The sequence below is a fragment of the Tachyglossus aculeatus genome, chromosome X4, assembly GCF_015852505.1.
Source record: "Tachyglossus aculeatus isolate mTacAcu1 chromosome X4, mTacAcu1.pri, whole genome shotgun sequence".
Taxonomy (NCBI): Eukaryota; Metazoa; Chordata; class Mammalia; order Monotremata; family Tachyglossidae; genus Tachyglossus; species Tachyglossus aculeatus.
This window is the reverse complement of record NC_052098.1, coordinates 56,774,916-56,797,062: the sequence shown is the minus strand read 5'-3', so window position 1 is coordinate 56,797,062 and position 22,147 is coordinate 56,774,916. Positions and strand designations below refer to the sequence as shown.

The following is a 22,147-nucleotide window of genomic DNA, read 5'->3' as shown; positions in this document are numbered from 1 at the left end:
ATTTAGGAGGAAGTATTTTGACAGGTTAAATTTTTAGATGATCATCTCCTTCCCACAATCTGTTGATTTAGGGGAGTGGTTGAAATTTTTTAGGTTTTCAAAGCCCTCAAAGGTGAGGATCAGATGAGGAGGGAAAGTGGTGTCTTCCTAGCCAAGTAATGGATACTTGAAAAATGACTTTTGCACGTTTAATTGCTTTGAAGAAGAGTATTTAAAGAAAGAAGTTATTAGCCATGACAAGTTTTCTGATGCTGGCAGTCATTTAAAATTCACTACATATCTCTGCTAATTTATTTAAGCAGAGAAAATTTGGTTTATGCCAGGTGATAGTAAATCATATTTAGTTAGGTCAGAGTTTAATTATGTTTATATTTCTTATGGAATTGTAATGTTGCATGCCATTTTTGATCTGTTTTGTAGGGTTTCTCCGAAGACACTTCTAACATTTTGTACTAATGGGGTATTACTTCGCACATTGATGTCAGGAGATACCACGTTATCGACTGTGACTCATATTATTGTGGTAAGAATATTTTCCATATTGTGAATTAATAGTACAAGATCCTCAATTTTGTAACACCTTATAGGGAAGAGATTACAAATGGCAGTCATTTGCCTCCTCCTTTGAGCTGGCTATCGTATCTTCTAATTTCATTTTAAAAATGAATTTGCTTACTTTCTAGGCTTATAGTTTTAAAATATTAATTTATTAGGTGGAAGAGCAGGCACGCATCCATGTCTGGTGTTGTGGAAACTTGGAGTGGCTAATTGACTAAAATTAATTTTTTTAAATGGTACTTGTTTAGGACTTGCTATGTGCTCAGGCACTGCACTAAGCGCTGGGGTAGCTACATCAATAATCAATTTGGGACAGTCCCTGCCCCTCATGGGGCTTACAGTCCAAATCAGATTGAGAACAGTATTGAATCCCCATTTTACAGATGAGAAAGCTGAGGCCCAGAGAAGTGAAGGGACTTGCCCAAGGTGACACAAAAGACAAGTCACAGAGCTGGGAGTAGAACCCGGGACCTCTGACTCCCAGGCCTGTGTTCTTTCCACTAGACCACACTGCTTCTCTGTCCCCTGAAGCCATGGGAGTGAATGAGTTCTTCAAGGGAGTGGATGTAGACAAAGGGAACCCTGAACTGAGCCTTGAGGGACTCCCATAGTGGGCAAAAGAGACTGAGAATGAGCCTCCAACGAGATAGGAGGAGAACCAGGAGAGGATAGTGTCAGCGAAGCCAAGGTTGGATAGTGTTTCCAGAAGAAGAGTGTGTTGTACAATGCCAGAGGCAGCTGAGAGGTTGAGGAGGATCAGGATGGAGCAGTGACCACTGGATTGGGCAAGAAAAAGTCACTGGTGACCTTAGAGAGGGCAGTTTCCTTAGAGTGAAAGGGGTGGAAACCAGATTGGAGGGGATGAAGAGAGAATTGGAGGAGAGGAATTGGAGGCAGTGGGTATAGATATCTTGGTCAAGGAGTTTGACGAGGAATGGTTGAAGGGTGCCAGGGAGGTTTTTTTTATTTAAGGCTAGGGGAGAAATGGGCATGTTTGAAAGCAGTGAGGAAGAAGTCATTTAATGGTTGAAGATGGCAGTCAGGGAGGGAAGAAGGGAGAGGGCAAATGTTTTGGTAAGTAAGAAGGGATGGAGTTGAAGACACAGGTGGAGGGGGTAGATTTTGAGGGGAGGCAAGAGGTCTTCTCGTGAAACTGCTGGGAATATTTGGAAGAATCAAAGAGAAGGCAGGAGGAGGGAGAGGCTGGAGAGGAGCAGGGGAGATTTTAGGGAGATCATGCCTCATGGCTTCAGTTTTCTCAATAGATCATGTATCCAGGTCTTTAGGGGCCAGAAATGGTAGGGGGATTGGGGGTAGGAGGCTTGAAGGGGGAGTTAAGCATCTGGAACAGCTGGCCCAGGCAGTGGGTATGGGAGTTGATAAGGATAGATAACCTAATCATGCCAGGTAAGTTGACTCAATTCTCTTGTAGCATGGAGGTTTCATGTTTAGGAAGACTCATGCAATATTCATTGTCGTATTTATTAAGTGCTTACTGTGTGCAGAGCACTGTACTAAGGACTTAGGAAAGTACAATGCAGTACAATGTAAAGAGTGACAATCCCTGCCCACAATGATCTCACAGTCTTAACATATCCTTACTAATGCTGCATATATACCCACAAAACTTTCTTCCAACATTAAGATCACGTTCTCTCACCAGGGAGAGGTACATTGTCAGAAGAACATTCCCTAATTTTCTAAGAGTTTTCTAGCCAAAATATGTAGTGAACACGTTAGGAAGAACTGGGCGTGCAGAGATTCAAAGGTAGATTTTAGAGGAAAAAATGTTGGGGATCATCTAAAGCCGGACTCAGGTTTGGTAAACTTCCAAAGGGACTTGCTCTGCAGCCACTTAATGCTGTTTTGAATGGTACTGAAGAACTTACATACTTTGTAGATCAAAACCAACTCCTCGAATTGTCCTCTAAAGGCAGTACATAGCCATGTATGTAGAATGTTTGCAATGGCCTGTTTTCCCTTGTGCTTGATACAGGATGAAGTACATGAAAGGGATCGATTTAGTGATTTTTTGCTGATAAAGTTGAAAGAAGTACTGCTGAAGTGTGCCAATTTGAAATTAGTCCTTTCCAGTGCTGCATTGGATGTGAACCTCTTTATAAAATATTTTGGAAGTTGCCCAGTGTTACACAGTAAGTTTATAGCTCAAAGGGAAAAGTTAACATACTGTGCTTCAGAAAACATTCCAAATATAGTTAAGACTGTGAGTTATATTTGCGAGAAATACAATAAGGAGGTTATTATAAATCTCAAGTGGAAATTGAGATTTGTTTGGAATTAACTCCCTTATTCTCACTTTGGGGTGGTTCTTTTCCTTCTCCTTTCTTGAACACTGTTCTTGCACCTGTCTCTGTGTATATATGTGCCTGTATTCATCAGCCTTGTAACCCCTTTCTGTCCCTTCAGTCTTTATTGTCCTCTTGTGTCATTGTCCCCGTTTTGAGATGGTTTACTCTCCCTTTCCTTCCCTATTTTCCTCTTCTACTGGTCATTTTGTCTTATACCAACTATTTCTCCATGAAGACACCTTTGCTTTGATTGATTTTTTTTTTTTCCTTCGGTCCCAGGGTCCTTCAGTTTTCTAGTCTGCTTTCCAGTTTCCCTAACGTTCAGTGTCCTCTCCTCCCATTCTGCTGTGCTCCCTTTGTTCATCTTCCATTTCTCTTCAAAGTGGCAGTCAGCTGTGAAAGGAGGCACAGGTTGCCCAGGTTCCACCTGGCAAGCTTCAGCACCTGTTCACTGAAATTGTGTTGGGGTTCCAGAATGCTTTATGGGTGTGCTACCATTCTCTGTACATGAACTTTCCTTTGTTTAATTCATGAATAACTTAGTTTGCAAGGGATGAGCGTTCTCATTGGTTAATGGTGCTTTTTTTGGTTATTTAGTACCTGGAAAACCATTTGAAGTAAAAGAGTTCTTTCTTGAAGACGTACTGATTAGCACAGGGTATAAAAACAACGACATGCTAAACTACACAAAAGAAAAACAACGAGGTGAGTCCTTTTGGAAGAAAGATAAGTAAAATCAGTTCTTTTTAATCTATCAAATATATGCAGTGTTCAATGTATAATTAAAAATGTTCAATTTTAAAAGTATAATGTTGTGCCAAAAGGTATGTTCATGCATTTGAGAAGCAGTGTGGTGTAGTGGAAAGAGCACCCTTGGGAGTCAGAGGGCTCAGGCTTCTAATCCCGGTTCCACCACTTGTCTGCTGTGTGATCTTGGGAAAGTCACTTAATTTCTCTGTGCCTTATTTATTATCTCATGATTTAGAAGAGAAACAGCAAGCCGTGCTTTCAGAATGGCTCTCAGCTAGGGTGACTGCTAATCCTGAATCTCTGAGAAAGAGAGGCACTTCAGATGTGACTGAGGAATGTGAGCATTTTGATGAAGACGATGATGATGATGAAGTCATTATTAGCCAAGTGGTAAGGCTTTTTTTCACTGCTGACATCATTCCAGGCAGCAACTGCTGTCATACTTGCCACAGATCATTCTTCTGTGTGTGCCAAACTCTCCTTTGGGTATGGTCCCCAAATTTGTTTACACCCCCTAAATAGATGATCAAGACTATGCCTTCGAAGCTTGTTGGTGAAAATAGGTTGGAAACAAAACATCTTGTCCAAGTGTAGTTAAATTGCATTCATTCATTCAATTGTACTTATTGAGCACTTACTGTGTGCAGAGCACTGTACTAAGTACTTGCGTACATACACTACTTCCCTTTGGACTATCTTCAGAAGGCAGTTACATGGATGTCAACTTAATTTTGGGTGTGGGGGTGGATTTGGGAACCAGAGGAAGATGTAAGGGAAGAGAATGGAAAAGATTGTGGGGGGAAGGGGAAGCAACAAGAACAAAAGGAGGAGCTCCTCCTCCTCCTCCTCTTATGCCCATACCATTACTGCCCTTCTGGCCCTTTACTGGGCAGCGGAGCCAGGTGTGAGCAGCTCCCCTTTCCTGTGTGTCTGCTTGACTTGCTCCTGCCCTCTCTGCCCACGTGGCAACAGACATCCCATGGAACCACACATGGTTGTCTGCCAGCAAAGCCGTGGATAACTACCATAGAAAGAACCCCCAGCTCCATTGTAGTGGATCCTAGTTTGAGAGACAGCACCTGTTCAGTCCCATGGGACAAGCACCAGTGTCACAGCAACTGCAGCACACCAGCCCCCATCCTGCCCCCAGGGAACCCCACAGCCCAGCCCCTAGAGAAGTTGGGAGCAAGGAAGGGGATTGGCTATTCCCCTTAGGGCCCCAGAACCAGGTTGGAGGTGATATCTCCAGTGCCCTCTAGACTGTAAGCTTGTTGTGGGCAGGGAATATCTTTATCATATTGTACTCTCCCAAGCGCTTAGTACAGTGCTGTGTACACAGTAAGCGCTCAATAAATACGATTGAGTGAATGCCCCCAGTGCCTTCTGAGGTTCGGAAACACAGCTGTGATGTCTTCATAATCTTTCTATTGCTAGCAAGCCCCAAGGGGCAGGGGGGCAAGCTAGCCACAGCTGTTCACCCTACTCCAAAAGCTGGAGGGATGATGCTAACGGCATCACACCTTTGGCGACCACCATGGAGTGGGTTCCTACTGTGTGGTCCAATTTGCTCAGAACTGTACCTTCTTGATTTCTTCCTAGTAGCTCATGGTCTAGGAGGTTGCAAATCGGTGATTTGATTTTAGTGCAATTACAGAAATGATATTAAACTCACCCATCTACATTTAGTCTTTCTTTAAAGATGGGCACAGCAGTGGCCTTTTTGCTCATCCTAAGGCACTTTTGTTCTCCACGTTCTCCAAAATAATGGCTGGGTGCTCTCCAAAAAACCTTAAGTACCCTAGGCTGCAAGTCAGCAAGTCCTTCCAATTGGAATACATCCAGCTTTCTTAGGGACCTTAAATATCTCATCTTCCAACTTCCCATCATGAATAGGCTCGCTCTGATTAATTGGCCATGGTTATTTTCCGGCACTGCTGATGTGTCCATTTCTAAATTGAATCTCTTGTATGGCATCAGGCTTTTATCAGGCTTTTGAACTGCAATATTTTGACAAGGTAAGTGCCCCTTTAGGGCTTTTTTGGTTAGTGCAGTAGTCGTTTCCTGTTCTCAATGCAAATTTTGGTAAGCTGAAGGTGTTAGCTCCTTTATTGTAGGGCTAATGCTTTATTTTTCCATTTTAGCCTCCCCTCTCCATTTATCTCTCTCCCCCCACCCCAACCCTGGCAATGTAATGCTCTGCACTGGGTAGCCACTTAATAGTTATTGTTACTTCTGCTTTCCTGACTGAACAAAAGAGAGTGTAAAACATTTGTTGAAGTTAAAACAACTAAAGTTGTAAACATTCTGTTCACTATTCAGTTTTGTTCAGACATTCAGAAAGCTTTGACTGTAATGCTAACAGTATTAACAGTTAACAGTATTTTGGTATAGCTGAGCTGTAATTTCAGTTAATGTTAATATTAGATGGTTCATTTTAATATTTCTTCATTAGGTTGAAAAAGATGCCACTTGTCTTGATCCGTGGTTAATAAAGGAAATGGATGACTGCCTTTCTGACATATGGCTGAATAAAGACATGAGTGCTTTTGCTCGTGTGTTTCACCTTATTTTAACTGAAAATGTTAGCGGTGAGTTTTATTTTTATATGTATTGCCCTGTAGAGTAAGTTATCTGGAAGTTTGTCAATTAAGTTGTTCGCAGTCATGACCGCTTTAAAAATTTTTGAGTTTCCACTAGACGTATTGCTCTTCATAAAAGGTTTCTGAAGCAACATCATCTTAAACCGTCTAAAGAACATCTTAAACCATGTTAAGTAATAACAAGCAAAGTGATACACATCAAAAATCAAGATGGTGATAGCCCAGTAATTTACTTTTAAAGTCACTGATTCTGTTTCTCAACCCAAAGGCCGGGAAGTTTTGCCAAATTGATAGGAAATTCTGAAAGGTGTCGGAAACTAGTCATAGAGCCTCGCTCATCAACGTTGCTTCCCCATGCAGTGGCCTCCCCTTTCCTTAACAGTTTAACCCTTTCTGTCCCTCTGCTTTATCCACCTCTTCCCCCTTGGTCACCTTCACTTTTATTGCTTTGTTTACTGCTTTGTTTACTGCCCTTTCCATTTGTTCTGTCAAAGAGGGAAGAAGAGATAATTAAGAAAGACATCGGACTCTCCTTCCTCTTTTGCCTCTACCTGCCCCCTGCCCCAAACTAACTGTGTGTGTGTGTGTGTGTGTGTGTGTGTGTGTGTGTGTGTGTGAGAGAGAGAGAGAGTGAGTGAGAAAGGGTAATCTGCGTGGTAGTTGTGGAAGCTCTCAGGGGAGTCCACAGGATCCAAAGATTTGAAAATCACTCCTAACGTGTTGGATCAGATATGCTGTATGGCATAAAAATGGGCTTTGGCTATACCTAGTTTTGCTTTGACATGGTTTCATTACAGAATTTAGATCTAGTACAATGAAAGAGTTAAGGAACTTTCTTGCCACAATGTGCTTGTTCTAGAATTATACCCTCTATAATCCAGCTTCCATCCCCTCCACTCTACTGAAACTACTCTCTCTGATGTCATCAATGGTGACTGCCTCACCAAATCTAATAGACTCTGCTTTTTCTTAATCTTCCTTGGTCTTCCATCTGCCTTTGGCATCGTGGATCACCTCCTCCTCCTGGAAACATGATCTAATCTTGAGTCCTCTGATGTAATCCTCTCCTGGTTCTCCTCCTACTTCTGTTGGCCACCCTTTTTTGGTCTGTTTTGGTGATTCTTCCTCTGCCTCCAACTCCCTAACTGTGGCTGTCTCTCAAGAATCGATTCTGGGTTCTCTTCTCTTCTCAGTCATCACTCAATCCCTTGCAGGGCGGGGAGAGCTCATTCACTCTCATAACTTCAACCGCCACCTCTCCTGTGAGTGACTCTCAAATATACCTCGCTAGCCCCTACCTCTCTTCTCTGTGATCTCACATCTCTTCCTGCCTCCAGGGCATCTCTACGTGGATCGCCCACTGGTACCTAGAGCTCAACATGTCCAAAACCTAACTCCTCATTTCCTTTCCAAATTCTCTCCTGACTTCCCATCACTGTCGACAAAACCACTATCCTCCCTGTCTCACAATCCCACAAACTTGGTGCTATCCTTGACTCTTTTCTCTTGATTCAATGAGTCACCAAATCCTGCCAGTTCTTTTTTCACACTGCCACGTCTTCCCCTTCCTCTGTATCCAAATGGCCACCGCACTGGTTCACTCTGACTACTACTTATAGTCTCCTTTCTTTTCTGTCTGCCTTCAGTCTCTCCCTTGCTGTGCTGCCTGGATCATTTTTCTTAAACTTCTTTCTGACACATCTCCCTCTCAGAAACTTCCAGTTCCTTTCCATATCAAGGGTTAGGGTTTGGCCAAGTCATTTAAATTCTTGTGCTTCAGGTCCCTCATCTACAGAATGGAGATTCAATACCTGTTTTCCCTCCTATGTAGACTGTGAGCCCTTTGTGGAACCTGATTATCTTGTTTCTACCCTAGAGTTTAGTACAGAGCCTGACACATAGTAAGCACTTAACAAATGCCACAATAATTAATAATAATGCCATATCACAGGTATTATCCTCTTCACTGGTCTCTCTCCCTCCAGCATCTTCCTTTTTCATTTTGTACTCTATGCTGTTCTGAGATCATCTTCCTGAAAATACTGCTTATCACATCTTTCCTCCCCTGTAAAACTTTCAGTACTCGAGTGCCCTCCACATCTGACAGAAACTTCTTACCGTTGGCTTCAAGGCCTCAGAGCCATGAATCCTGGGCAGAACTCCCCTTTATTGCCCAGTGATCAGCTGTTCCAGCCGCTCCCTTTCTTAAAGGGTAGAAGAGACAGAAAAGCCTTCACAACTTTTAAAATGTTGGGAAGGCAGTGGCAGTTGGAGGCTAAAGTCCACATTGTGCAGAGGGAAGAAGCAGCATGGCCTTGTGGATAGAACACGTGCCTGGGAGTCAGAATGTCATGAGTTCTAATCCCAGCTCCACCACTTGTCTTGCCCTATAACCCTGGACAAGTCACTTTACTTCTCTGTGCCTCAGTTACCTCATCAGTAAAATGGGGATTGAGAATGTGAGCACCACATGGGATAGGGACTGTGTCCAACCCTATTTGCTTGTATCCACCGCAGCGCTTAGTACGGTGCCTGGAACATAGTAAGTGATAACAAATGCCATAATAATTATTATTATTAAGTACATATACTGGACTGCTTGCCTTTACATTCTGAATCCCTCCCTCTACTCCTCCCTTTCACTTTCTCTTCCATATTCTCTCCCCCCAAACACCATCTCACACCTCACCCCTGTCCTTTCGCTTACCCACCTGTCATCCCCCCCCACTCCTTCTTATGACTGCATTCTGCTATGGACTGTGTAACCCTTACACCGTTGTGGGTAAACTACCCTTCATCATCTACCTCTTCCCGGTTCACTCATTCCTCCATCTTTTCACTGAGACCTGGCTGTTGTTTGGCAACACTGTCTTCCAACGTCATGTCTGCTCTGTTTCACCCTCCGTCTCTCATGTTCTCATCCTATGTCATCTATCTTTACCATACTCTGCAGTTGCTAGTTGTTATCTACCACATACCTAATCCCACCGCTGCATTTATGGAAATTTTGACACTTTTCTCTCTAGTCCTATTCTCCCTTCCCCTCTTCCTATCCTTGGGGACTTAAAAGTCACTGCCTTCATCCATCTGCTTCCTCTCACTTTTCCAGTGGTTTAGGAATTGCTGTCTGAGATGATAGCAATTCCTCTGCAAGCACTTCCATCTCTAATGTTAGCTCTCCATCACCTTTCTCTTTAGCCCAGGAGCATGTCTACCTGTGTTGAGACAGCGATTTCCTTCCACGTCAAGTAAATATTTTTATGTCTCTCTTCTCCCACCAGAGAGTAAGCTCTTTGTGAATAGGGAATGTGTTTTATATAGCCTTCTCTGTTTTGTACTGCCTAAGGGCTTAGTATAGTGCAGTCCACCTAAGGGGCACTCAATAAATACTTTAGTACTAGGCACTTCATAAGTATTGCTACCGATGATTGATTATGCTTCCAAAGTCTCATTTTCTTCAGAGCCTGTAGAGAAGCAGCGTGGCTCAGTGGAAAGAGCACGGGCTTTGGAGTCAGAGGTCATGGGTTCAAATCCTGGCTCCGCCAGTTGTCAGCTGTGTAACTTTGGGCAAATCACTTAACTTTTCTGTGCCTCAGTTACCTCATTTGTAAAATGGGGATTAAGACTGAGCTCCCTGGGGGACAACCTGATCACCTTGTAACCTCCCCAGTGCTTAGAACAGTGCTTTGCACATAGTAAGTGCTTAATAAATGCCATTATTATTATTAATATTATTGTTATTAATAATAACAACTTCTAATTTTCAAAAATTGATTTTGTAACAGTGTTGTTTATCAATATTTTTGTTTTCAGTGGATTACAGACACAGCGGTTCTAGTGTGACAGCACTAATGATTGCTGCTGGAAGAGGTTTCGTGAGTCAACTAGAGCAGTTAATCAGTATGGGAGCCAACATCCATAACAAAGCAGCAAATGGCTGGTAATTAGTTATTAAAACTATTGACATTACTTTTAGTTTTCTCTTTGGTAATGCATGTAGTAATCCTTAGATGACTTGATTTCATGATCTTTTTGGTACTAAAAGCTCTCTCAATTGTCTCTACCCCTGCATTTTGGGGGAGTAGTGATGTTTTGGTTACTGTTGGTACTTTCTAAGGATTACAACTCTATTTCAGTGGATTTTTTTTGAAACTTTGGCAGGATGGCTGTAGATTGGGCTAAACACTTTGGACATGCTGAAATTGTGGACTTCCTGGAATCTTACAGGTAAGATGTCAACTTTATTTTGCAGGCTTTGATGTAAGTGGTTTGTGTATTCTGTGTCAGGTGACTTCTGTCACATTATGGAATTCACACAATTGGAGCCAGTATTTATTAATGCATATTTTTCCCTTTTTGAGGTGTATTGAGTAATGTACTTATCTGAGGGATTAAATGACACTGAGAGTAGATTGCCAGTTTATTTTAAGAATGAGTTGATTTTAAATTTCGTATGCCATGTTGAATGGTAAAAATGAATTTAGTGAAAGGTGGACTTCAAACATCAAATATAAACTGAACGATGACCTGCCACCTGGCTTTTGGATGAGTTGGGGAGGTGACAGAGGGGAGAGAAAAGCCAACACTTGACTCTGTCAAGTCTCCTTTCTCCTCCTTTCTTGTTTAATTTGTCCAGAGGCTGGATGGTCAGGTTACTGCCTGGTCGTCTCCTTCTGCCTGTAGACATTATATTGAGGGGGCCGTTCTTATGTGTGGCAGTTTGTCATCATCTTTCATAAAAGGTCACTGGAACACCAGCCTTTGAACCTTGAAGTATGCTTTTTATAAGAAATAGCCTTGACTTTATTGTTCTTTGTTTTTTAAGTGTCTCATTAGGGTTTGGAAATCTAGATGAACATTCTCTGGTCCTGAAAAATGGAAGTGACCTCAAGGTAGAGGAGAGAGACATACTGAAATCATATCATCACAGTGTTGATGATGAAAAAGTTGACTTGGATTTGATTATGCACCTTCTTTTCAATATCTGCCGTAGCGGTGATACTGGTAAATACATGTCGTATGTACATCTTAATGTATTGAAAGAAAATTGGTTTCAAAGGCCACCGGTGATCTCCTTCTTGCCAAATCCAGTGGTCTCTACTCCATCCTTATCCTCCTTGACTTCTCAGCTGCCTTTGACACTGTGGACCACCTCCTTCTCCTAGAAACACTATTCAACCTTAGCTGCACTGACACTGTCCTCTCCTGGTTCTCCTCCTATCTCTCTGGCTGCTCTTGCTTAGTCTCTTTTGCGGGCCCCTCCTCTGCTTCCCACCCCCTAAATGTGGGAGTCCCTTTCTATTCTCCATCTACACCCACTCCTTTGGATAACTCATTCACTCTCTTGGCTTCAACTACTGTCTCTCTGTGGATGATTCCCAAATCTATATCTCCAGCCCTGATCTCTCTCCTTCAGTCTCGTATTTCATCCTGCCTTCAGGACATCTCTACTTGGCTGTCCTGCTAACACCTGAAACTTAACATGTCCAAAACAGAACTCATCCTCTTCCCACCCAAACTCTTTCCCCTGACTTTCCTTTCACTATAGACAGCACCGCCATCTATCCTGTCTCACAAGCCTGTAACGTTGGCATTTTTCTAGACTTCTCTCTGTTATTCTGTTATTCACACATTCAGTCTGTCACTAAATCCTGTTGGTTCAACTTCACATTGCTAAAATCTGCCTTTTCCTCTCCATCCAAAGTGCTACCAGATTACCAAGCTCTTATCCTATCTCTCCTTGATTACTTCATCAATCTTTTTGCTGACCTCCCTGCCTCCAGCCTCTCCCCACTCCAGTTTATACTTCACCCTGCTTCCCGGATCATTTTTCTACAAAAACGTTCAGTCCGTGTTTCCCTCCTCCTTGAGATCCTCCAGTGGTTGCCCATCCACTTCCGCATCAAACAGAAACTCCTTACCATAGGCTTTAAAGCACTCAATCACCTTAACCCCTCCTACGTTACCTCCCTGATATCCTACTGTAACCCAGCCCACACACTTCACTCCTCTAACGCCAGCCTACTCGCTGAATGTTGCTCTCATGTATCTTCCTGCTGACCTATTGCCCATGTCCTACCTCTGGCCTGGAATGCCCTCCTTATATCCGACAGACGATCACTCTCCATTCCTTCAAAGCCTTGTTAAAGGCACATCTCCTTCAAGAGGCCTTCTCTGACTAGACTCTAATTTCCTCTTCTCCCACTCCTTTCTGCAACGTCCTTGCACTTGGATTTGCACCCTGTATTCACCCTGCCCTCAGCCACACAGCACTTCTGTACATATCCGTAATTGATGTTTATTAACTTCTTTAAGCTCGTTGGACTGTAAGCTCGCTGTGGGCAGAGAACATGTCTACCAACTCTGTTATGTTGCACTCTCCTAAGCACTTAGTACAGTGCGGAGGGAGCACTGCACTCAATAAATACAACTGATTGATTCAATCAAATCAAAGTCCATCCTTTGAGGGCTGTGGAGAGACTGCGTGAACATATTAATGGAATAATATTTGTGTTAAATCCGCTGGATTTTAATATCATTAAAATTTCAAAATGAGTTAAATCTCATTTTTATATTTCACCCTCAGGAGCAGTCTTAATTTTCCTTCCTGCATATGAGGAGATTGTCAAACTGAAGGATCGTATTCTTTTTGATGACAAGCGGTTTGCTGATTATTCCCACAGGTAAAAGCTATAACCTTCTGTGTGTTTGTTTTATGGTCTCTTATACATGCATTTCACTAGTCTCTCATTCTGTATTACCAACAGATTCCACATTTTAATGCTTCATTCAAATATGCAAGCAACTGATCAAAAGAGGGTGCTAAAATCGCCATCCACAGGTGTCCGCAAAATAGTAAGCACTTCGCCACCTCTTCTTATTTTAATTTTTGATAACTATTTGTTTCTCCTAAGTACTATTACAAGATATTCTACTCCTTGCAGATTCTGTCAACCAATATAGCAGAAACGAGCATCACGATCAATGATGTTGCCTTTGTTATTGATTCCGGCAAGATGAAAGAGGTATATTTAAATAACCTACCATCTTTGGATGAAATGTCAGGAATTTTCTTCTTAGACTGTGAGCCTCGTGTGGGACAAGGACTGTGTCCAATCTGGTTATCTTGTATCTACCCCAGTGCTTAGTTCAGTGATTGGCACGTAGTAAGTTTTTAACTATTATTATTATTATTCTATTAAATATGGAAAGCTGGGGACCCAGGTGTCAGGCAGCTGAGGCAGAAAGCAGGGATCTTTCTGAAGCCTGAATGTTTGAATGAACAGAGGATCGTTGGAAAAGTATCTTTCTCCACACATGATTAGGTGGATTAGCTTTCAAAGAAATCAGTCATTTATTGAACACTATGTGCAGAGCACTGTGCTAAGCACTTGGGAGAGTAGTACAGTCATCAGGAGCCAGTGAGAAGCAATGCATAAAATATGAAGTGAAGTTAGTTAAAGATTCAAGGTCTCCAAGGTATGGGGGAGAATTTAACCTCTGGGAGTGAACTATCCAAGAAAAAGGAAGCTGAGACGATAGTTGAGATTTGTAGGTATATGGTAGTTAAGGTCTCATGTGTGAGTTTATTTTAAATGTGAAGTGTCCCTTTTGGAATGAAAGATTTTATGTTAGCCTTAGGGAAGAAGCAGACTACAATTAAATTAAGCATTCCTGATTCACACTGCACCTGTATAGGGAGTTTCTTGCTAACATCAGCAGATTCATAAAAATAACAGCAAAGCGGGACTGGGAAGAAATAAAGATGTCACTGTTGAGCAGTAATGTTCTAGATTTAACTTTTCAGACTGTTTTGAATTGTCAAATGATATCACCAATTTAGTTTTATACTTTTCAAATATGAACATGATCTAATTATTGCAGAAGTCCTATGATGCCATGAATTGTGTGACCATATTAAAAATGGTGTGGATTTCAAAAGCTAGTGCTCTCCAGCGGAAAGGCAGGTAATGTGAATAAGTGGTTCATTTTACCGATTTCAAGAGTTTGAGTTTCTATTTAATGGTATTGTCATTGATGATGAATGATGAACGGATACTGCAGTATTAAGCCACACTAGACTGCTAGATGGAGGACAGTAGACAGAGCTAGGTGTTGGATACACTTTCTTTTAGAGAGGCCTCCCCTTTTCAGAATGACACCTGTGCGGGGGCCCAGAGAGGGGAATGAGTTTTTGGTGATGCTCTGCCAACTCCTAAAACCAAATAACTTTGCCCCCTTCGTAAGGACCCATACTCTTACAACCTAAACCTTGGGGGGATTAAATACATTAGAGGCCCTCGTTCTAGCATCAGTCACTGTATAGCAGACCCCAAGAAATCCTTGGAGCCATGGGGTCTGAAAGCAGGGAATCATGTTGGTGTCCACAGGCACTGCCTTCTCCAATTTCCTTGAAGAGCTTAAGGATGGGGAATCCCTGCCACCCAGCTGTGCAAAACCCTCTAGACTGTAAGCTCGTCATGGAATGCAGGGAATGTGCCTGTTTACTGTTACATTGTACTCTCCCCAGCATTTAGTATAGTGCTCTGCCCACAGTGAGCACTATATTCGATTGAATGAAAACCCTACAGGAAGTTCCCTTGCTGAATGGTCCCCCGGGCCTAAGCGATGGGAAATCCCGTCTTACAGTCCCTCATGGTGCTGCGGGTAACCTGAGGGAAAAGAGTGTCATTTCGTTGTGGGCAGGGATGGTGTCTCCCAGCTCTGGTGTATTGTACTTTCCGAAGTGTTTAGTACAGTGCTCTGCACACTGTAATCGCTCAGTAAATACCATTAGTGATGATGCAATGAAGTGTCTGGAAGAAGCAGCGTGGCTCAGTGGGAAGAGCTTGGGCTTTGGAGTCAGGGTTCATGGGTTCAAATCCCAGCTCTGCCAATTGTCAGCTGTGCGACTTTGGGCAAGTCACTTAACTTCTCTGTGCCTCAGTTACCTCATCTGTAAAATGGGGATTAAGACTGTGAGCCCCCCATGGGACAACCTGATCACCTTGTAATCTCTCCAGCGCTTAGAACAGTGCTTTGCACATAGTAAGCGCTTAATAAAAATGCCATTATATATTATAAGACGGGATCCTCACCATGCAGGAACCCCAGTATTTTCAGAAATGGTTTAGATGAGAAATGATGGATTGCAGGCGGTCCTCAACATGCTACGTTTTGAGTTAAAACAAGCAGCCTTTGCAGCGTTTCGCAATTTACACCATTTTTTTAAAATTCAGCCGCTCAGTGGGATTTATTGAGTGCTCACTGTGTGCAGAGCACTGTACTAAGCGCTTGGGAAAGTACAATACAGCAGAGGTAGACCACTCCTGCACACAAGGATCTTACAGATCTTACTGACTATAGTTTTAACTTTCCAGCACTTCTGTGCTCTTTTGTGGCACAAGCTCTGGAATGGAGGTCTGTGGGATGGGGTGTGTGGGGGCCACAGGGAAGAGCGAGAATCAATGAGAAAAGTTGCAGTGTGAGGAGAAAGAGGAGGAAGGAAAATTTAAAGGCTACGGGGTGGGTGGAGGGAGAGAGGCCAGAGGGATGAAGGTTGTGGCATGGGGTTTTACCTGATTGCCAGGCCCAGAGTCACCCCCAAGAGTGGACGTGTCCATTTTACTTAAAATGAATTATATTGGCCACCTGTCATGGAGCTGACTCAGTATAAATGTGCCAATGTGCCTATATTACCTGCAATTGAGGGAACAATTCTGGGTAATTTAGGTGAAATTAGGGTATCTGACCTTGCTGTAGCAATCGATCTCCCATTTAGAATGTTGTTTCTATGAGAAATTGGTCTTGACATAACAGTGTTTTGATTAAAGAGAAGCAGCGTGGTCTAGTGGACAGAGCATGGGCCTGGGAGTCAGTGGACGTGGGTTCTAACCCCAGCTTGGCCACGTGTCTGCTGCATGACCTTGGGCAAGGCACATAACTTCTCTGGGCCTCAGTTACCTCATCTGTAAAATGGGATCAAGATTGCGAGTCCCATCTGGGACAAGGACTGCGTCCAAGTTGATTACCTTACATATACCACAGCCCTTAGAACGGTGCTTGGCACATAGTAAGTGCTTTAACAAATGCAACAATATTTCTTTTTCTTCTTAGTTGCAGGAACCGATTGTCATAAAACTGTGAACTGCTTTTATTTGAAACGTGCAAGGCCTACTTTTTGTAGCAGTACTTTTTATGAGGTAATTTTAAGACTTCTTTCTTGTTTGAATAACAACTTGCTATTTTGTTCCCAAGGGCGGGGCGCTCCAGGCCTGGAATCTGTTTCCGTCTGTACAGCAGACTCCGATATCAAAGTATGTCAGATTTTCAGACACCAGAACTACTGAGAATGCCAGTGCAGGTAGGAATCTGCTTGCAAATTCTACTTTAATGACTCTTTGTGTTCTGCTGACAGTAGGAGCTTAAATAATACCATAGCTTGATTGATTTCTGTAATTACGTTTTTCTCTCCCTGGTTTATCTGGATTTAACAGTGAACCAGAAAAATTAGGAATCTAAAGGTTGACACTCTTAAAATATTAAAGGATTAGATTATTTCAGTTAGCAAATTAATATGTTCATTTGAAGTTTGTTTTGGGGTTTTTCTTTTTTTGTAACACGAGGATGATATTTTAAAATACATATAGACCGTGTTCTGGTCAGAACATACGGACCATAGACAGACCAGAATCTACAAAAAGATTCCATGGTAGACTAGTTAAGAGTCTAGTTATATTGTATAACTCATGTTTTTATAACTATTTCCATCCTTTCTAGTATGACTCATTGAGAAACATGCCCCCGGCATTAAACCGGGCCTGTTTTTAAGTAAGATGGCAATCACTGTCAGGTATCGAGTGACTGACGTTGAGCAGAGGCTGTAGTCACACTGAGAGTCAATGCAACCTAGTGGCAGAGGCCACAAACCATGCCAAATGCTGCAAGGGTTGACTGCAGCTGGAAACCACGAGACCGGAGGAGCACCTGCCTGGAAACACAGCCCTGGGAGGGCGTGTGTGGAGGACTTTTCCGTCCATGCTGTGATCTTGGGCTTTGACCTGTGTGCCTTTCCCCCTACAGCTCTTTGGCTGCTGCTCACCTTCACCTCTCTGTCCCTGTTGTGGTGCAGGCTGTGTTCACTGGTTCAGGCCCCAAATCCCGTCTCCTCCAAGACGCCGTCCCCAAATTAAGGCCTCATTTCCCTTCTCCTTGTATCACCCTCGCAATTGGACATGTACCCTTCACAGCACTGGCGTACATAGCTGTAACTTATTTTAATGTCTGTCTCCCATGCTAGACCGCAAGCTCCTTTTGAGCAGGGAATGTGTCTGCCCACTCTGTTGTATTGTACTCTCCCAAGTACTTGGCAAACAGTAAGTGCTCAGTAAATATTGATTGAAAGGTGCTTAACCTCTGGCTGTCTCTGGCTACCATCTCTTCTCTACCTGCAGTGCTGAGCCTGTGGGTAGACTGATAAAGGGGCTGAGCTTGGGCTCAGGGTTGAGCATGTGGCTCCACTGAGCTGTTCCAGCCTAGGCTAGAGACAGTGTCGATGCTCTCTGTCCCACAGAATCTGCCAGAGCTGCCTCGCCCAGGCCAGGCATCCCCAGAGCAGCCACCAACCCCTTCCCAATTCTGCCCCCAGCCCTCGTTTCTCCTTTATTCACAAGCTCTCACATGTTTTGAGAGGATTAGGTGTGAGAAGAAGAATGAGGTTGGCTCAGTCGTTTCTTTCCATACACTGGCTTGGAGACAGCTCCATTAGATAAGGAACTCCTTCTCTCTCCATTTTCTCTCCCCTCTCTCTTCTCTTTGCCCTCTCCTATCCTCTTCTCTCTGCTTTGTCTCTGCTCTTTACTGTCCTCTGCTCTCTCCCCTTTCTGTCATTTTCTCTCTCTCCTCTCCTATCTTCTGTCACTCTCTGCTCTCTGCCCTCTCCTTTCTCCCTCTCATCTCTTCTTTCTCACTTCCTCTCTCTCCCTCTCTACTCTCTCCCTCTCATCTCTCCTGTCTGGTTTCTCTCTGCTCTCTCTCCCTCTCATCTTCTCTCTGTGCTTTAGCTTTGTTCTGCTGTCTCTCCATTCCTCTTCTCTCTCCTTGCTTTCTCCCTCTCACCTCTTCTCTCTCTTCTTTCATTCCTTTCCTCTCCTTGTTTTTTTCTCTCTCCTCTGTTCTCCTTTCCTCTCTCCTCTCTCTCACTCCACAAAGGTAAGGAGCAGCATCCAGAAGGGATAGAGGGGATTGGGGAAGATTAGAGTGACAAGTAGAATGGGGCCAAAGGGAGAATGCTAAAAGGCACACAGCAAGAAAAGAAGAAAACATTCAGATAGAGGAGAAAGGGAAAGGGAAGTGGAAGCTCTGAATAAAAAGAAGGGAAGCGAGGACTGTATTATCCCAGGTTTGTGTTATTTTCCACCATTTTTATTCATCACAACTTGTAAGTTTTTTTGTATTTGATACCTCTTCCTCTATGCTCAACTCATGCATGCAACTAGATGTCTGCACTCATGCACTCTAAAACTGACTTTTGCAAGTACATATTTAGGCATGTGCCTGGTGAAGCTTGGGTTCTAATCCCAGTACTGCCATTTGTTTGCTGTGTGACCTTGGGCAAGTCACTTCACTTCTTTGTACCTTAATTACCTCATGTGTAAAATGGGGCTTCAGACTTTGAGCCCCATGGGAGACATGGACTGTGTCCAGCCTGACTACCTTGTATCTACCCCAGTGCTTAGTGCAGTGCCTGGCACATAGTAAGTGCTTAGCAAATACCATTAAAAAAAACCAAAAAAACCCAGGCCACAAACCATGGATGTAGTCTCCCAGGCACCTGCAAAGCCAATCAGTCGTACTTATTGCCCACTTACTGTGTGCAGATCCATGCCCTCAAGGAATATACAAAGTTAGTGGGAGGGTCAGCCACTAAAAAAGTTACAGGATAAAATTCTTCCTCCTTATCCATTTGCTTGCTTCCTGGAACCCCAGCAATAATCTTAAGGAAGTAGAATTGAGCAGTTTCAGCAGCCTCCTGCTTTCTTGCAAAATTCAGAGGCAGCAGACTGTGGGGAGGCGGTGCCTGAAACACCCCAGAGTAGGCAGGAACAGCTCGCTGAGGGGGTGAGCAGACTTTGGGCAGTAGGGTTGGCACTGTTCCATCCCCTCTCCTGCTCTCTGCCTCCATGCTGTAGGAACTGATGAAAGGCAATGGCAAAGGGCTGAAGATGGATTTGCGGAGCCCCTGAGGCAGTATTTTCAAACAGGCCTGCCCTGAGGAACACCCAGAGGCCAAGGGATGGCTATGAATGGGCATCAGTCCCCTGGTTTTTGTACCCTCAGCAGAGCCCTCCCCAGCACTGCAGACAGACAGGTCCTCACTCCACTAGGTTGTCCATGTCATAAGACTGTAAGCACTTTGTGGGCAAGGAGCGTATCTACCAACTCTCTTGCATTGTACTCTCCCAAGTTCTCAGTACAGTGCTCTGCACACAGTAAGTGCTCAGTAAATGCCATTGATTGCTCGACTGGTATTTCAATTTGCCATTGGAAGGAACCTGTTTCACACATAAATCTGAATTTTACCATTCTAATTGTCTCAGAGACAGTTTGCCTAAATGCCTTTTAAAATTACTTAGCAATGGTAGTCAAAATCAACGTAGTTAAACTTCTGCCAGTAGTGTCAAAAGTCAGTATTAGAGGGCTGTTCTGTTGCTTCCTTTATTTGCTGATTTTAATTTTCAGGAGCTTTGTTTGCACACCAAATTATTAGCGCCTATTAATTGCTCTATTGCCGAGTTTTTGATGAATGCACCAGATTCTCCATCAACATTAATGATTAAAAATGCGGTGCAGGTTCTTATGGTAAGTGTCTTCATTGCTTGATTTGATTTTAGTTTCAATTTAGGATACTTAAAACACTAAAACATGCACCTTAAATGGATTTTTCCTTTCCTTTTCAAACAAATCCTAGCATTCAGTTGCCATAGTGACTTGAGCATTGTATAGTTGCAGTAAATTGTCAGTGAAGCAAGCTGCACAATGTCTGAAGCGATGCTGTAGCCAAACTGACCAATAATCGTAGGGATTTATCATGTGAGGTGTGGGTTGCTCCCAGTGCCACTTCCTGTACTTGGTGTGTTTTTTTGCAGTTAAATTTGTCCTTGATTTGTTTTGACCTTTACTTAGGCAATCGATGCCATGGATAACTGGGAAGATCTCACTGAACTTGGATGCCATCTAGCTGATTTGCCAGTAGAACCCCGCCTGGGTAAAATGGTGTTGTGTTCAATTGTTTTGAAGTGCCTGGATCCCATCCTTACCATCGCCTGCACTCTTGCATACCGTGATCCTTTTCTGCTTCCCAACAAGGCCTCTCAAAGGCGGGCAGCCATGCTATCTAGGAAGCATTTCAGTGCGGAAGCGTTTAGCGACCATATGGTCCTACTCAGGGCTTTCCAGGTATTATCATCAGCAGTATTTTCGTAGTGGTTTACAGAATAATAATAATAATAACAATGGTATTTGTTAAGCGCTTACTATGTGCGAAGCACTGTTCTAAGGGCTTATTTACATTGTAGGGACAGTTGGATTGCAGCTTTTTTTCAAAAGCAAAACTAAATCTTGAAAAATGGAAAAACTCAAATGTATTCACTGATTCCCTCTGGACTATAAGCTTGTCATGGACAGGGAGCATGTCTACCAACTCTGGTGGATTTTATTCCCTCAAGTGCTTAGTAGAGTGCTCTGTATATAATCAGTGCTCAATAAGTACCATTGTTGATGATGATTCTGTTTGTAGCTTATTGTACTGGGACTCCAGAAAGATGAAAAGTATCCTAAGCAAAGTGTGGGCTGGGCTGCAGTAGGAGATCAGTGAGGTAAGGTAGGAGGGAGCAAGATGATTGAGTGCCACACTGCTTCTCACTATTCTCGCTGTTCTCTCTGTTCTTCGCACTCCCGGGGAGCTCATCTGCTCCCATGGCTGCAGCTACCACCTCTCTGCAGATGATTTCCAAATCTGTCTCTCCAGCCCCGACCTCTCATCGGACCTACAGTCCTGCATTTCCTCTTGCTTCCAGGACATCTTCACTTGGATGACATGCTAGTGCATTGAAACTCAACATGTATAAAACTGAAATTATCATCTTCCCTGTTAAATCCACTCCCTCTCCTGTCCCATCTCTGATAACATCACCATCCTCCCTCCCTGACCCAGAACCCTGGAACCCTGCTGGCATCCTTAACTTCTTTCATGTCTTTCAGTTCCCCCACTCAACCAACTGCCAAATCCTGCCAGTTCCTTCCACTCGACAAAAATAAATGAGTGTAGAGGTGGCTTCTGAGTCGATATGACTCAGGGAGTTGGGAGCTGTTTGAGGAAGGATTGTTGGAAGAGGAGGGATTTTAGGAGAGCTTTGAACACGGGGAGGGCCGTGGTTTGTCAGATTTATGGGGAGAGGGAGTTCTAGGCTGGTGGAACAGCATGTATGAGGGGATGGTTATGTGAGAGATGAGAGTGAAGTGCAGTAAGAAGGTGAGCTTGGGTGAACGAAGAGAGTGATCTGGAGTGTAACAATGGAAGAGAGTTGCTGGGTAAGATGGAGTTCATGGAGAGCCTTGAAGCCAAGCAGAAATAGCAGAAACCGAGAAGATTGTAATTAGAGAGAAATGTAGCTAGTCATCTGAGCTATGTTATCTGTGAGTAGTATTCTAAATAGTGTGATATACAGTCATATTCATTTATCACATTTATTGAGCACTTACTGTGTGTAGAGCACTGTACTAAGCGCTTGGGAAAGTACACTATAACAGTAAATTGACACATTCCCTGCCCACAATGAGCGTACAGTCTAGCGGGAACCTTGATAATAATAGTAACATTTAAGCGCTTACTGTGTGTCCAGCACTGTTTTAAGTGCTGGGGTAGATACA

The 22,147-nt window shown here is 43.3% G+C and overlaps 1 protein-coding gene across 5 annotated transcripts in view; it reads left to right on the top strand.

The window, feature by feature from the left end:
* YTHDC2 (YTH domain containing 2) overlaps positions 1 to 22,147 on the top strand; it is a 47,826-nt gene that overhangs the window by 8,045 nt on the left and 17,634 nt on the right. For 4 of the 5 annotated variants that reach the window (XM_038769752.1, XM_038769754.1, XM_038769751.1 and 1 more), the window contains exons 6-20: positions 421 to 523; positions 2,555 to 2,711; positions 3,465 to 3,572; positions 3,853 to 4,007; positions 6,070 to 6,205; positions 10,031 to 10,157; positions 10,379 to 10,444; positions 11,043 to 11,221; positions 12,804 to 12,900; positions 12,985 to 13,072; positions 13,162 to 13,242; positions 14,102 to 14,184; positions 16,475 to 16,580; positions 19,958 to 20,077; positions 20,402 to 20,674. In XM_038769752.1, the coding sequence (XP_038625680.1) occupies positions 421 to 523; positions 2,555 to 2,711; positions 3,465 to 3,572; positions 3,853 to 4,007; positions 6,070 to 6,205; positions 10,031 to 10,157; positions 10,379 to 10,444; positions 11,043 to 11,221; positions 12,804 to 12,900; positions 12,985 to 13,072; positions 13,162 to 13,242; positions 14,102 to 14,184; positions 16,475 to 16,580; positions 19,958 to 20,077; positions 20,402 to 20,674 (1,879 nt within the window). The remainder of the gene's footprint in view (positions 1 to 420; positions 524 to 2,554; positions 2,712 to 3,464; positions 3,573 to 3,852; positions 4,008 to 6,069; positions 6,206 to 10,030; positions 10,158 to 10,378; positions 10,445 to 11,042; positions 11,222 to 12,803; positions 12,901 to 12,984; positions 13,073 to 13,161; positions 13,243 to 14,101; positions 14,185 to 16,474; positions 16,581 to 19,957; positions 20,078 to 20,401; positions 20,675 to 22,147) is intronic. The other variant, XM_038769753.1, reaches the window with a different exon arrangement.